The sequence below is a fragment of the Felis catus genome, chromosome X (genome assembly GCF_018350175.1).
Source record: "Felis catus isolate Fca126 chromosome X, F.catus_Fca126_mat1.0, whole genome shotgun sequence".
NCBI lineage: Eukaryota > Metazoa > Chordata > Mammalia > Carnivora > Felidae > Felis > Felis catus.
Genome location: NC_058386.1, coordinates 40,848,016 through 40,862,674, shown reverse-complemented (window position 1 = coordinate 40,862,674; position 14,659 = coordinate 40,848,016). Strand labels below are relative to the sequence as shown.

Below are 14,659 nucleotides of genomic sequence, written 5' to 3'. Positions count from 1 at the left end.
GCTTCGGACTCTGTGTCTCCCTCTCTCTCTGCCCCTCCCCTGCTTGCGCTCTGTCTCTCTCTCTATCAAAAAATAAACACTTTAAGAAAATTATTGAGAGTGTGGCTACCCTCAGGGGCCATATTTTCAATACTTCAATGTAAAACCAGCAGAGGGAGCCCTAGAGCCATGAAAGGAGAAAAGCTATTCTGGGTCTTCCCATCTCACCTAACAGGGAGCAGCAGACACAGATTGGTGAATCGGACGCAAGCATGTTGTAAGAAAAAAATGAAGATCGCCCTTCTGAATAATAAAGTTGCAGATAATTAAGTCGTATCAGCAAAATCGGGTACCAAAGCACACGAAGACTAATATTCCAATAGAAGCTAAAGGAAATTGAGAAAGCAATAGAGGTTATGAAAGAACTGTATATCTCAGGATTGGAAAATTCAGAAATTAGAGGGGTAAAACACTGGAGCATTATGGAAAGAGTTGACAGGAAGAAACAGACAAGGAACCTGGGCAGTAAACGAGATGTAAAAAAGCATTAAAAAAAATAAATTTAGGGGAACCTGGGTGGCTGTCAGTTGAGCATCCAACTCTTGATTTCGGCTCAGGTCATGATCCCAGGGTCATGGGATCGAGCCCGGCATTCGGCCCCATACTGAGCGTGGAGCCGGCTTGGGATTCCCTCTTTCTCCCTCTGCCCTCTCCCCGGCTCACGCGTGTTTTTTTTTTTCTCTCTCTCTCTCTCAAATAAAAATAATAATAATAAGGGGCACCTGGGTGGTTCTGTCGGTTAAACGTCCAACTTCAGCTCAGGCCATGATCTCACGTTTCATGGGTTCAAGCCCCACGTCGAGCCCTCTGCTGTCAGCGCAGATCCTCTGTCTCCCTCTCTCTGCCCCCCACTCACTTGTGCTCTCTCTAAAATAAAATTAAAAAAAAGCAGAAGGTAGTTGGGTGTGAATGTTGAGAAGCTTTCAGGGGGTCTGCATAAGTTCCAAGCTGATTTAATAATAGTAATACGTTATTTGTCTTTCTTAACGTCCATTTTTTTCATGAGCGTGCAGTATTGTGGAGTTTCCCAGAGGCTACATAACATGTAGTGCTGACTATCTATTGATCGGACACAGAACCATAAGAGAACCATCTGTCTCCCGTTAATCTGGATAGTAAAGAGATTTGAAAAACTGTAGAACAGTGGTTCTCTTCTCACTAAGTTTGTTTTGTTTTGGAAAATATAATTGTTTTTCGTTACACACATGGACGTTAACATATGATGGGTTCGTTAGTAATTTTAAGTGCAGAAGTATTTAAATTTTTGTTTAATACAGTAACTATCGATAGTTATAGCCCACAAAACTAAAGGTTGTCAGGCGCCTCAATAATCCTTAAGAGTATAAAGGAGTCCTGAGACCAAAAGTTTGAGAACTGCTCATCTGGAGAATAGCTGCTTTTTATTCATTAAATTTTTTTTTAATTTTTTTTAATGTTTATTTTCTGGAGAGAGAGAGAGAATGAATGAATGAATGAATGAATGAATGAATGAATGAATCAGTGAATGGGGGAGGGGTACAGAGAGAGGGAGATGTGGAATCCAAAGCAGGCTCCAGGCTCCAAGCTGTCAACACAGGTCCCGACGCAGGGCCCGAACCCATGGACCACAAGATTGTGACCCAAGCTAAAGTCGGACACCCAACCACTGAACCACCCAGGTGCCCCTAAAAATTTTTTTTTAATGTTTATTTGGTTTTTTTTTAATTTTTTTTTCAACGTTTATTTATTTTTGGGACAGAGAGAGACAGAGCATGAACGGGGGAGGGGCAGAGAGAGAGGGAGACACAGAATCGGAAACAGGCTCCAGGCTCTGAGCCATCAGCCCAGAGCCTGACGCGGGGCTCGAACTCCCGGACCGCGAGATCGTGACCTGGCTGAAGTCGGACGCTTAACCGACTGCACCACCCAGGCGCCCCAATGTTTATTTGTTTTTGAGAGAGAGATAGAGCATGAATGGGGTAGGGGCAGAGAGCGAGGGAGACACAGAATCCAGAGCAGGCTCCAGGCTCCGAGCTGTCAGCACAGAGCCCGACGCTGGGCTCAAACTTATGAACCATGAGATCATGACCTGAGCCGAAGTCTGGTGCTTAACCAACTGAGCCACCCAGGCACCCCTGGAGAATAGCTGTTTTTTAAATGTCTAAGACATGTCAAGACTATGAGCTATGACAGACATCTGCTCTGTCATAAAAGAAGACTTCCATTATCTCACAGACCTTTACTAAAGCCTTCTCCGTACCTATACTGGGTTCTGGAGACGCGGTGGTCAATGAAACAAGGTTTTTGCCTTCAAAGAGATTTCAACCCACCAGTGGAGCCAGATCCCATGAACTGTGGTTATTTTTCTTAAGTTCTGGAATAGCGGTATTTTCAAAGCATGATGGGATTGCGGTAGAAAGCGCAGAGTCGCAGTGCAGTGTTACTAGAATCAAGCACCACATGAGACCTCATCCAGACCAGGAAGACTGTCATTTTCATTTATCCTGCAGATACACAACCTGTCCGTGACTCCCTTACTGTCTCCCAAACCACCCTGTCCCGCCAAAGGCAGGAATTGCCTCTCTGCATTTGTCATCAGTGGCTTAACGTCAGAAACTGAAACGAATTTATTTGCTTTGTGCTCATTTTTAGTGACCGTACTGGCGATATTTAACGAACTGCACGCAGACGTGGACCTCTACGCACTCCTGTTTGGAGAAAGCGTCCTCAATGATGCTGTTGCCATCGTCCTGTCCTCGTAAGTAACAGCATTTCTTCCCCGACGAAGAGAGAGTCTGGCTTCCTGAATGCTCTGGGCCAAATTCAGAGGCTTATCTTAAAAGCGTTCAACATTGAACTGGCTGGGTTTTTTTTAAATGAGGTTTTATCAGCTTGGTCGATAAAAGTTATGTTGCTTTGTCCGCTTGGCAGCGATCTGAATGCTGATACCAGAGTGTAGATGCCTATGTTTGTGGGTATTTTGGGGGACCGTGGTGTAAAGACAGTGCGCTCCGTTTTAACTCTCTCTTCTGTTTAAACCCCAGGTCTATTGTTGCCTACCAGCCAGCGGGGCTGAACACTCATGCCTTTGATGCTGCTGCCTTTTTTAAATCGGTGGGCATCTTCCTAGGTATATTCAGTGGCTCTTTTACCATGGGAGCCGTAACTGGCGTCGTGACGGCTCTAATATCCTTTTTGTGGTCATCGTGCCCGCCCCGGGTGGGATCGTGTGCTGTCGCGCTCGCGACAACAAGGTCTCGGTTCTCCCTTTCAGAGGTGGATTTTTTTTTTTCTGGAGGCTCCCGAAATGGGTCCCTTTGGTCAAACGTGACCGTCGAGCGTGTAGCTAAGAGTCCGAGAAAAGGTTGCGGAGTGTGACTCTGGCCGAAGCTCGGTGCCCCCCCTTTGCATTGGCTCCCTGCTGTGAACCAGTTGGGGATGCGAGTTCAGAGAAAACATTGGCTTTAGGGGGCGGTGGTGAAAAGAGCCAGGAGGAGGCAGGGGGTCAGGGACCACCACACAGGAGGCCGGGAGGGAGCAGGCTGGGAAGTACTTTAGATTCCAGCTCGCCACTGCCACCTACTGTTACGGGTCACGCCGGCTACTGTGGCCGCAACCACCTGCAGCCATTGGTGGGAATTACTGCAAGGTGGCCCCCCTCAAGCGAAGGATGGTATCATCTTGAGTTAAACGCCGACCAAGTGACGTAAAAGCACAGTGTGGAATGAGCAGGCGGCCCCCGGGCAGGTGTGCTGAGTCCTTCGTCATATCTTTCGACGGCGCCACTGCCCAGTACAAGGTAACGGGAGTCGCACGTGCCGGCCGCATCGTCTCAGCCTCCGATCTTGTACAAATTATCAGTGAGACTTTATACATTCATTTGTATATTAAATCTTTGAGACGCGGCACATATTTTGCGCTTCCCGCGTATCTCAGTTCGGACTAGCCACACGCCACGCGTTCAGCAGCCACGTGTGGCTAGCGGCTGCCATATTGGATGGCGCGGATCCAGTTGCTTTCTTCACAGAGGCCCTTTAGATGCCCCGGGGACTTCCACTGTTCGGTGAAAGCACTCGTGAGATAGTTCCGTGCTGGACCACTGTGGAAGGGCAGTGCTATGAGGGCAATCTCTGGTCCCAGAAAGTGACACAAGCACCTTGTAGTTGCCCCTGGGGGTGTGCTTTCTTTTTTTTTTTCTTTCTTTTTCTTTTTTTTTTTAGTGTGTCATGCCTTCATGAGACACCTGCTGTGAACTCTGGTCTTGGTGGCCCACAGAGGTCAGAGTCTCACTGGCCTACTCTCCCCTGGCCTGCCTGTGGTACCCGCCCCCCCCCCCCCGGCACTGCTAAGACTGACCTGCCAGTCACCCCTCAGGCCAAGATCGTGCCCCTCAGAGCCAGGGGGTATTGCAAAGACCACAGAAGACCTCTTTCTGGTTTCCTTAGAAAGTTCAGTTTCTAAAGACAGCTTTATTAAGATAAAATTCACATAGCGTGCCATTCACCCCATTTGGTTTTCGGTATGCTACATTATCGGTTTGTTTGGTTTTTTTTTAATTGCGATAAAATACCTATAACACAGTTTGCCCCTGTAACCACTTTTCAGTGTCCACCTCGGTGGCATTACGTGCATCCACATTGTGTAAGCATCCCCTCTGTCTCTTTTCGGAACCTTTGCATCATCCCAGACAGAAACCGTGGACCCAAGAAACGGTATCCCGCTTTCTCCTCTCTCCCAGCCCTCAGTAACCTCTTTCCTGCTAGAAAGAACTCAGTTTTTATGACTTTAAGAACCGAGCAGCAGCTGTGGGGCCCCCAAAAGGAGCGTTGGAGGGAAAGGATAGCCCTTAGGGAGGGGGAGGGGAGTCCCGGGCTGATGGAGCGTGGTTCTTGGTGGCCCTGATAACTTGTTCCTGGAGCCGAGTTCCTTGACGGGGGGGCCCACGTGACCAAGTTCACCAAGCTGCACTGCTTCCCCCTCCTGGAGACGGCACTCTTCTTCCTGATGTCCTGGAGCACGTTCCTTTTGGCGGAAGCCTGTGGCTTTACAGGTGGGTTCACACTACCCTTGGGCTGCCCTTCCCCTTACTGTAGCGGGGGCTGTGTTTCAGTGCTGTGTTTTTATGATGCCAGTTTCATGAATTATTAGTGTAAGTAACTGTGTGGTTTTAGCACCTCACAATCTCTCGTCAAAAAAGAAAAGAAAAGGAAAGAAGGAAGGAAGGGAGGGAGGGAAGGAAGGAAGGAAGGAAGGAAGGAAGGAAGGAAGGAAACAAAAGAAAGAAAAGAAAGAAGGAAAGAAGAAAGGAAGGAAGAAAGAGAAAACAAAGAAAGAAAGAAAGAAAGAAAGAAAGAAAGAAAGAAAGAAAGAAAGAAAGAAAGAAAGAAAGAATGAATGAATATCACAGGAGCACCTGAGTAGCTCAGTCGGTTAAGCGTGTGACTTCAGCTCAGGTCGTGATCTCACAGTTTGTGGGTTCGAGCCCCACGTCAGCTCTCTGCTGACAGCACAAAGCCCACTTCGGATCCTTTGTCCCCCTCTCTCTCTGGCCCTCCGCTGCTCGCTCACTCTCAAAAATAAATAAACATTTTTATTAAATCCATGAAATTTTCCACTAGAAAATCAAGTACAATTAGTATACATGAGCCAGGTAGTTGGGGGAGCCCTTTTATCCTCTTTTCAAAATAGTGCAACATGCATTTATAGGCAGCATTGTAAAATATCCCAGTTCTTTAAAACTTGACAGTTATCTGTAAATGTATAGGCAAAGGCCCCCGTGTCAGCTGTCTTGCACAACAAAATGGTTACCATTAATCAGAAATCGAGGTAATGAAGGCTTGGATAAATGGAACGGTACTCTGGATCCATTTGGTCTCAAGCCCTAGACGAGGCAAAAACAGAAAGCGTTTGCCTGGAATGAAAATCCCTGGCTTCTGAGAACCGAGAGGAACAGGACAAAAGGGCATGATGGGCCCTCATGGCCTCTTTGAAGAAATGAACGCTAAATGCCAAATTCGGGAGCAGTTTAGAGGAGGGGGAGACAATGCCCTTAAAACTGTAGCAAGAAGGGAAGTCAAGGACCTTGGCTTTGAAGGCGGGCAGAATGAGAAGAAGGAAAGGTTGGTAGGAGTGGTGGGGGCAGGGGGAACCTTCAGGAATAGGAAACTTTTCCAAACTGTTCCAGTAGCTGGATATGTTGGGCCTACCCTAACTTTTTTGTTTCAGCGGGGATTTTTTTCCTGCTTCCTTTTTTATTTCATCATTGATTTTTTTTTTTCTTTTTTAACAACCCCGCCCCAGGCGTTGTGGCTGTCCTTTTCTGTGGCATCACGCAGGCTCATTACACCTACAACAATCTGTCGGTGGAATCAAGAAGTCGAACGAAGCAGGTGAGAGCGGGCCCTGGGTCCTCACGAGTGCCCTGTGACTAGCAGGGAGGGGGCCCACACGACTTACGGCTTCCTTTTCCCTTTCTGTGCAGCTCTTTGAGGTGTTACACTTCCTGGCAGAGAACTTCATCTTCTCCTACATGGGCCTGGCTCTCTTTACCTTCCAGAAGCATGTCTTCAGCCCCGTTTTCATCATTGGAGCTTTTGTATCCTTTTGTGTGTGTGTGTGTGGTTCTGCTGTTTTCTGCGTGGACAGGCGACCGCCGCTGGGGAAGCTAGTTCGTGGTGTTTTCATGATGAGAAAAAAGAAGGCTTACGTGGGTTCGTAGACCTAAACGTATTTCAGGATCTGCATCAGTCCCCGAATCATTTTTACTTCAGTGCTGCACGAATCCCAATCCAGGAGGTTCCAGTTCCAAAGACCCGAAGGTTCTGTTAGTCTTGCTCCCAGCCGCACATGGGAGCGAGCAGCCTTTCCTCTGGCTGCCCAGAGAAGCCCGCAGGCGTTATAAGCACGCTTTCATGGGAGCATCCCTACCGTGACAGCTCACTGTGGAAAAGACGTTTCCCCCACCCCAAGGGGGGAAAAAAAAAGGAAAGGAAGAGACCACGAAATAGAAAAATACTCATTTCCCTGACTCAGTTCCACTGTGAGCACAGTTTTTGGGAGAGAGACACAGTTTAGCGGATTGGCTTCTCTCAAGTCAGGAGGGCCTTGGAACTGGAGTGATCTAGCTCAGCCTGGAGCTGGAGTCCCCTATTGCTGGGCATTTGCACTTGCCTTTTCCTTTTGTAAGAAAGTTTTTAATGTTTATCATTTATTTTGAGAGAGAATCCAAAGCAGGCTCTGGGCTCTGCCCCATCAGCGGAGAGCCCGGCGCGGGGCTCGAACCCGCGAACCGCGGGATCATGAGCCGAGCCGAAGTCGGACGCTCAACCGACTGAGCCACCCAGACGCCCATACTCTTGCCTTTTCTGAGGCCTCGTGGGTAACCTTAAAAAAAAAAAAGGAGTGTTTTTCTCTTCTGGGCTTTTCGTTTATGGTGCAGGCATAGCTGACCGTCACCAAGCAGCTAGCTAGCGATAAGTGGCCCAATGCCACGTGGAGGCCTTCCAGTTAGAGTGTTAATCGGCTTCCACCGGGGCTCCTTTCTCGGGTTTATCACCAGAGTGACAGCTGCAAATCTAAGGGGATCAGTGTTTTTATTCTCGATTCAGAAAGACCTCCTCACATGCCTCCTGGATTTGTATTCCTGGCACGGCATCCTGCAAGGGATAGTGAGAGCACCGCCCTTGTTTGCAGATGAGGGCCTCGCGGCGGGGGGGGGGGGGGGGGGGGGGGGGGGCAAGACGGGTCCCCTGGGAATCTCAAAGGCCACTTCCCACTGGAGGATGGTTGCCTGGCTTCTGGGATGGAATCGAGCTTTCCGAGCGCTACCTGCTTTCCTGCCGTTCTAAACAACACAACACAACACAACACAACACAACACAACACCAAAGGAGAAAACAAAACAAAAAAAAAGCTAAAAGCAGAAAAACAGCCCGTCCTTTACCCTGGAGAAGGCAGAGGACAGTTCCGCCCTGGCTTCTGTCTGAAACAGCTGCGGCCCTGGGCAGCTGGCACTCAGCTGGAACGGAAGCTCCCGGTCCCCTCGGGTCCCATGGCAGTTTCCTCCTGTAACCACGACAGCATGTGGCTCCCTGCCGGGCTCTGTTGTCCACTCAGCGAGTGACGAATGGCCCGTTTCCCTGAATTTTTTGCTTGCCACACTCCTCTGCCTCCATGGGCTCACACCTCCAAAAAGATATCTGAGCCACCCGGGTAGAGACATCTATCCACTCTTGAGTCTTGAGAAGGACATGAATGCATCTGAAGTGTCCCAAGTGCTCCCAAGGTTCCCCACCTCTTAGCCGTAGCATCTTCCTGGTCATTTTGAGTCCCTCCTGTTTACTTCCAACTAAAGCTTATGAGCTCTTGACCCACGGGTTAGAGATTTGTTCTTCTCGTGACTTTCCTTCTTTTTTTTTTTATTTTTTTATAAAATTTTTTTTAATGTTTTATTTATTTTTGAGACAGAGAGAGACAGAGCATGAACGCGGGAGGGGCAGAGAGAGAGGGAGACACAGAATTGGAAGCAGCCTCCAGGCTCTGAGCATCAGCCCAGAGCCTGACGCAGGGCTCGAACTCACAGACCGCGAGATCATGACCTGAGCTGAAGTCAGACGCTTAACCGACTGAGCCACCCAGGCGCCCCATGACTTTCCTTCTTCTAACGGAGCCCAAGCCACTGTTTGCTCCTCTCAACTCCCCACCCCTGCCAGGGCTCCTCGGCTTAGGTGTAGATAGGGGGGAGACTTGGTCCACACCTGCTTAATTAAATCAAGAAGTTCCAACAGTGCGTCTAGCAGGCCAGGCATTACCTCTGTGAGCCAGGAGGTCGGGAAAGGTGGCCACCTGCGTCCTGCTTGTAGCTGACACGCGGTCCGAGGGCACCGGGTCTAGCCCGGCTGCCTTGCGCATCCCTCCTGATCATGGTGCGGTTAGCTCCTGGTCACAGGGTGTCCCAGCATTCCTAAAATTCTCTGCTCCACCAGAGGCCGGGCGAAGCTGCCGTTCTAGAAACCTGTTGGGCCCTTAACCTCCACCTGGTGGTCAGGTTGCCATCTTCCTGGGCCGAGCTGCACACATCTACCCGCTCTCCTTCTTCCTCAACTTGGGCAGAAGGCATAAGATTGGCTGGAACTTTCAACACATGATGATGTTTTCAGGTAAAAGCCCCGGGAACGTAAAGAAAATGAGCTTTCTTCAGCAGGCGTGTCAGCGTGACTAAACTATGATGGATAAGGTTCGTAAAAAGAAGTTAAAATTCCTGGTTCTTTTTGGCTTCTCCCACAGTGCTGAGTAGACCAACCTATGCGTCACACAGAGGTAATATCGATTTTGCGAACCATACTACCAAATGTGAACATTCTCCCCTAAAACAGCCGCGTCTTCATGTTTATCTACCGCCCACGGGGCCTGGCGATACAGGAGTATTTAAAGTGCTTGATTGTTTTCTAGTTGATGTGCATAACCCTTAATCTTCCAGAAGGGCTCCAGACCTAAACTTAGAAGGGAGATAGGTCTGTTTAAAAAAAATCTTTTTTAATGTTTATTCAGACCTAAACTTAGAAGGGAGATAGGTCTGTTTAAAAAAAATCTTTTTTAATGTTTATTTATTTTTGAGAGAGAGAGAGAGAGAGAGAGAGAGAGAGAGAAACAGAGACAGAGCATGAACAGGGGAGGGGCGGAGAGAGAGGGAGACACAGAATCTGAAACAGGCTCCAGGCTCTGAGCTGTCAGCACAGAGCCCAACGCGGGGCTCGAACTCACGGACCGTGAGATCATGACCTGAGCCGAAGTCAGACGCTTAACTAACTGAGCCACCCGGGTGCCCCGGGAAATGGGCCTTTAATGAGAAAGAACACAGGCCACATCACTAAGTACCTCCCAGCTGCAGTATCCACTCTTGGAAAATAATGAAATTGAGCTAATTGTTGAGCTTCCTCCTAGCTCCAACTTCCCGTGAGGCAAAAAATAAAATTCACTTGAGTAAGCAAAGATGAGCCCCAAACCGGAAGTTAATGGCCGTGATAATTCTGCTTGATTTATACTGTCTCCCAGATGCCCCCCTCTCCACTCTAAAGCTGAGAAGTGTGCAGAAGCCGCTGAGGCGAGAAAGGACAGAAAATAGTGGACATATTTTAAGTTTATCTTGGTGAATGAGTTCTCTCCAACTCATCTTGCTCTTCTCCACCAGAGCTGTCTGTCTGTCTGTCTGCCTGCCTCTCTCTCTCTCTGTTTGCCCCTCCCCTGCTTGTGCTCTCTCCCTCAAAAATAAATATTAGAAAAAAGAAAGTTCTTTTAAAAAATTTTTAACGTTTATTTATTTTGGGGGGGGGGGGCAGAGGGGCAGAGAGAGGGAGACACAGAATCCGAAGCAGGCTCCAGGCTCTGAGCTGACTGCCAGCACAGAGCCTGGCGTGGGGCTCAAACTCACGAACGGCGAGATCATGACCTGAGCCAAAGTCAGACACTTAACCGACTGAGCCACCCAGGCACCCCCTTCCCCCCTAAAAGAGAAAGTTCTAGTGGAGAAGAGCAAGATGAGTTGGAGAGAACTCATTCACCAAGATAAACTTAAAATATGTCCACTATTTTCTGGGCTAAAAGGCAGTACACAGTGCTGTTTAAAGGCATCTCCTATAAAGATTATTTCCTGCTGGGAACAATGTCGCCATCAAAAGGAACTCCAGACAATGCAGCACACGTTGTCTCTCCCTGACCCCTAACTTTTCTTCTTTGAGACAACATCCCTTTAGAGGCCGAAGTATTCATCGGTGACGAAGCTGGCTATAGGGCAATCTAGATGTGTGTGTTATTTCCCAAGTACGGATTAATAGAAAACATTAACTTGGCTCTGTTTTTTAACGTAACTCTTTTTTAAAGTTTATTTATTTATCTCGAGAGAGAGAAAGAGAGAGAGAGAGCAAGCAGGGGAGGGGCAGTGAGAGAGGGAGAGGGAATCCCAAGCAGGCTCCGCACTACCTGAGCAGAGCCCAGGGCGGGGCTCGAACTCACGAACCACGAGATCATGACCTGAGCTGAAAGCGAGAGTCAAATGCTTGCTTAACCAACTGAGCCACACAAGTGCCCCTTTGATGTAACTTTTTTGAATCATGTTTTAGTGAATTGTGAAGTTCGCAGATGAGGGAATTTACCTAACTGTTAGGAAAGGCGGGAGAATATGCAAACAGATACAGTGGGTATTGCTTTTTATTCTCTCATATAATATACACAGTCTGGCCAAAGGTGAATAGGAACTTATACCAGATGTCTATTAAAGACCACGGATTCGGCCTTTACCGTAAAACAAATGGTGAGCATGGTATGAAGAAGGAACAAAAGAACTTAGAAAGGTAAACATTAAAATGTGGGAGCTTAATCTTTTAAGCAAACAGCATTTTATTAAATGTAATTAAAATCTAGCATAAGATGAAAATATGAGAACTCGCATAAAAGGAGAACAAATATTTGTGAATATATATTAACCCGGGTGGCTCAGTCAGTTAAGTGTCTGACCTTGGCTCAGGTCATGATCTCCAGGCTTGTGAGTTCGAGCCCCACGTCGGGCTCTGTGCTGACAGCTCGGAGCCTGCTTCGAAGTCTGTGTCTCCCTCTCTCTCTGCCCCTCCCCCACTCGCTCGTGCTCTCTCTCTCTCTCTCTCTCTCTCTCAAAAATAAATAATAAAACATTTAAAAAAATTCACTGCTGTTTCAGTTCCTTTGTGAGTGTTGCACTCTGTAGGTCACAGCATCTGCTCTGAAATTTAAACGCAAAGATGAATATACTTAACTGCGTACATTTAATTTCTATCTCCCCGGGTTGTTTTTTTAGGATAGCTGACACATAGTGTTATATTAGTTTCAGATGTCCAATATCATGACTCAACTTCGTTCCAGGCTATGCTGTACTCACCGTGTGTTTGGCGCTTAGTCTTAATACCCATTAATGTAGAAAAAGGGCCAACAGACTACATCCCCTGGGCCAAATCTGGCTGTTGCGTATTTTCATATACTCCACGGCTAAGAGTGGCTTTTACAGATGGACATTTAAAATCTATTTGACGATAGAGGACACTAACTTTGAAATCCAATTAAGTGAAATATAGTCCTCCAAAAGAATTCACCTATATCACAGTACATTATACTGTGTTGTTAATTATTCTCTTTTTGGTTTTTGCCCATAAGATTTGGTAGAAATTTGGGTTTGTTTGGGTTTTTTTGCTTTTCTCTTCTATGTAAGTACCTACAAAATAGCCTTGATTTTTCCTCTTGACCCCCACAGCCTAAAATATGTATTATCTGACCCTTTACAGAAAAAAATTGCCAACGCTTGACGTAGATCAGGTTGTATTGTTACTTCTCTGTATAGCTTTGCTAAGGAAATGCTAGGCTGCTCTGTGGGTCCTGGGACACAGATCACAAATATGTATTTGATGTATTCAGACCTAGCCTGTTACTTCAGTTTATAACGAATCACAGACCTAGAGAGCTTATATTCATTAGTTCTTATTTATCTTTCTTTTTATTTCATGTTACTAGCAGGAGAATGATCTCCGTAATAAGAGTGTTATTGTTCTAGAATGTGCCGGACAAAGTAGTGCAGTGTTTTTCTCATCGCATTTGGGCATTTTGCAAAAGACGACTTCAAACAAGAGAAAACCACATTCCCTTAAGGTCCTTCTTTCTGAATAAGACAGTTTGACTCCCGAAACATATGTGGATGTTATAGTTTATTAGCCCTGAGTGGCAGCAACGGATCTGAGGACACATTGTCATCCGCCCTTATAACCAGATCTTCCTCTCTGGTCCCCGCAGGCCTCAGGGGCGCGATGGCATTTGCGCTGGCCATCCGTGACACGGCATCCTACGCTCGCCAGATGATGTTCACGACCACCCTCCTCATCGTCTTCTTCACTGTCTGGATCATTGGCGGAGGCACAACACCCATGCTGTCGTGGCTTAACATAAGGTCAGTTTGAAAGCACGGCCAGTTTTGCGTCTTAACTATGTCCCTGTGCTCACACACAGGGGGAGACAGCTCAGTGCATGGAAGGTTTTTATGTTTGTTGTTGTTGTTGTTGTTGTTGTTGTGGGTTTGCGGGAGGGCTTAAAAATAAAAAGCAATAACTGAAAAGTCAGAGTATTGAGTTTTCCATGAGAAAAAGGGTTGCCGTGTAAAATGTTTGTGAGTACAGACGCACGGGGCATTAGAGACACCTGGACCTTGCTGGAACAGCGACAGGGCCAGAATTCAAAAGCCTCAAAGCTGCTGGCAGAGTCTGGCATTTGACATTCCTCTGAAACCAAACCTGTGGCCTTCAAAAGAAGCTCATCCGCTTCAGATGATAAGAAGAAATAAAAAGAGGCAATTAGGGTTTTGTTTTTCAGAGGAAACCGTGTCTCCTCTCGCTTGAGTGCACAAAAGAGGTGTGGCATTTCCTGCGTAACCCTTATTTGTTGCAGCCTCATGGATGTCCCCTGCCTGTGGTTTGGCAGCTGTGTCGGGAGAGAGAGCAACTGACCTAAATTTGATTTTGTTTCAAAGAGGGTTTGGATTCCAGAGTGTGCTTCTGCGCCCCCAGCTCCTTAGGGGACAGAGGAGCCTGGAGCAGGGGTCAAGAGCCCCAGAGCCTAACCCCGGCTCTGGTTCAAGGCAAGCCCTTCACGTCTTTGGGCCTCGGTTCTCCTGGACGTGAAGTTCTGCCTCCCCAGAGGGGCTCCCACCGCGCCCCTCAGTTTTGGGTCTGCAGAGGTTGAGTGCTTAGGTGTGAAGGATCCTCCGAAAAGCCACAAGGTGGCACTGTTTCTTCCTTTCTCTCCTGGCCTTTCATCCCTACTCCCTTCTCTGGAATACAGAGCGCACTGGCCTAACGGTGTCCAGCATACCTACCTTTGGAGGAGAGAGGACCTACAAAGATCTCGTAGTCATCCTTAGGGTGAGGGGGACACGTGGAACTTGGGAGAAAGCTGGAATTTGAGAGAACAGTCTCCCCCACCATCAGGGACTTTTGTATCGATGGCGGGCAGGGGTTCCTGGGCTTGGCGCCTGCCAGCCCCACCATTTCTGGGCTAGCGAGTCTCAGCCTCGCATCCTGGTGGGTCTGCAGAACCTAGCGGGAGGGGGGGGGGTCAGAGACAGTCGTATCATAGCTAACACTTGCGATGCTGGCAATAACTTGCCCGGGTCACAGAGCTTTTGGTGGATGAGCTGGGACTTGAACCCGGGCAGTCTTGCCACACAGTCCACAGCCTTAACCTTAAGAAGGTCGGCTGTGTTAGGGACTGCCGCCGCGTCGTGAAATGGGGGGTGATGAGAATTTCGATCTCCTGGCACGAGTCTCTAGGGAAAATAATTCATTGTGGGAATACAAACCTAAAGAAGAAAATGGACAGATTTTTGGCGCTAACTCTGAGACCTAAGACGGTACCATCTTTGTTCTGTGTAAGAATAAGCGCAAGAGAGGAGGCTTGTCCCCCGCACACACTTGAGGACCTTTGCATTCGGTGACCTCCGAGGTGACGTTCTGCTCCTGTTGGGGCACTCCGTGGGTACCCTGGATGCTCAGAGCCACCCTCCCCCACCCCACACAGATACGACTGAATACTTTTCCACTGAGAGTAGAGAGGTGACTGGGGACATTTTGCA

General features: G+C 47.9%; 1 protein-coding gene across 2 annotated transcripts in view; it reads left to right on the top strand.

Moving 5' to 3' along the window:
• The window catches only part of SLC9A7 (solute carrier family 9 member A7), a 131,349-nt gene that overhangs the window by 76,890 nt on the left and 39,800 nt on the right, over positions 1–14,659 (top strand). For both annotated transcript variants that reach the window (XM_023249455.2, XM_023249454.2), the window contains exons 6-12: positions 2,671–2,776; positions 3,063–3,204; positions 4,963–5,068; positions 6,319–6,407; positions 6,500–6,613; positions 9,065–9,176; positions 12,829–12,982. In XM_023249455.2, the coding sequence (XP_023105223.1) occupies positions 2,671–2,776; positions 3,063–3,204; positions 4,963–5,068; positions 6,319–6,407; positions 6,500–6,613; positions 9,065–9,176; positions 12,829–12,982 (823 nt within the window). The remainder of the gene's footprint in view (positions 1–2,670; positions 2,777–3,062; positions 3,205–4,962; positions 5,069–6,318; positions 6,408–6,499; positions 6,614–9,064; positions 9,177–12,828; positions 12,983–14,659) is intronic.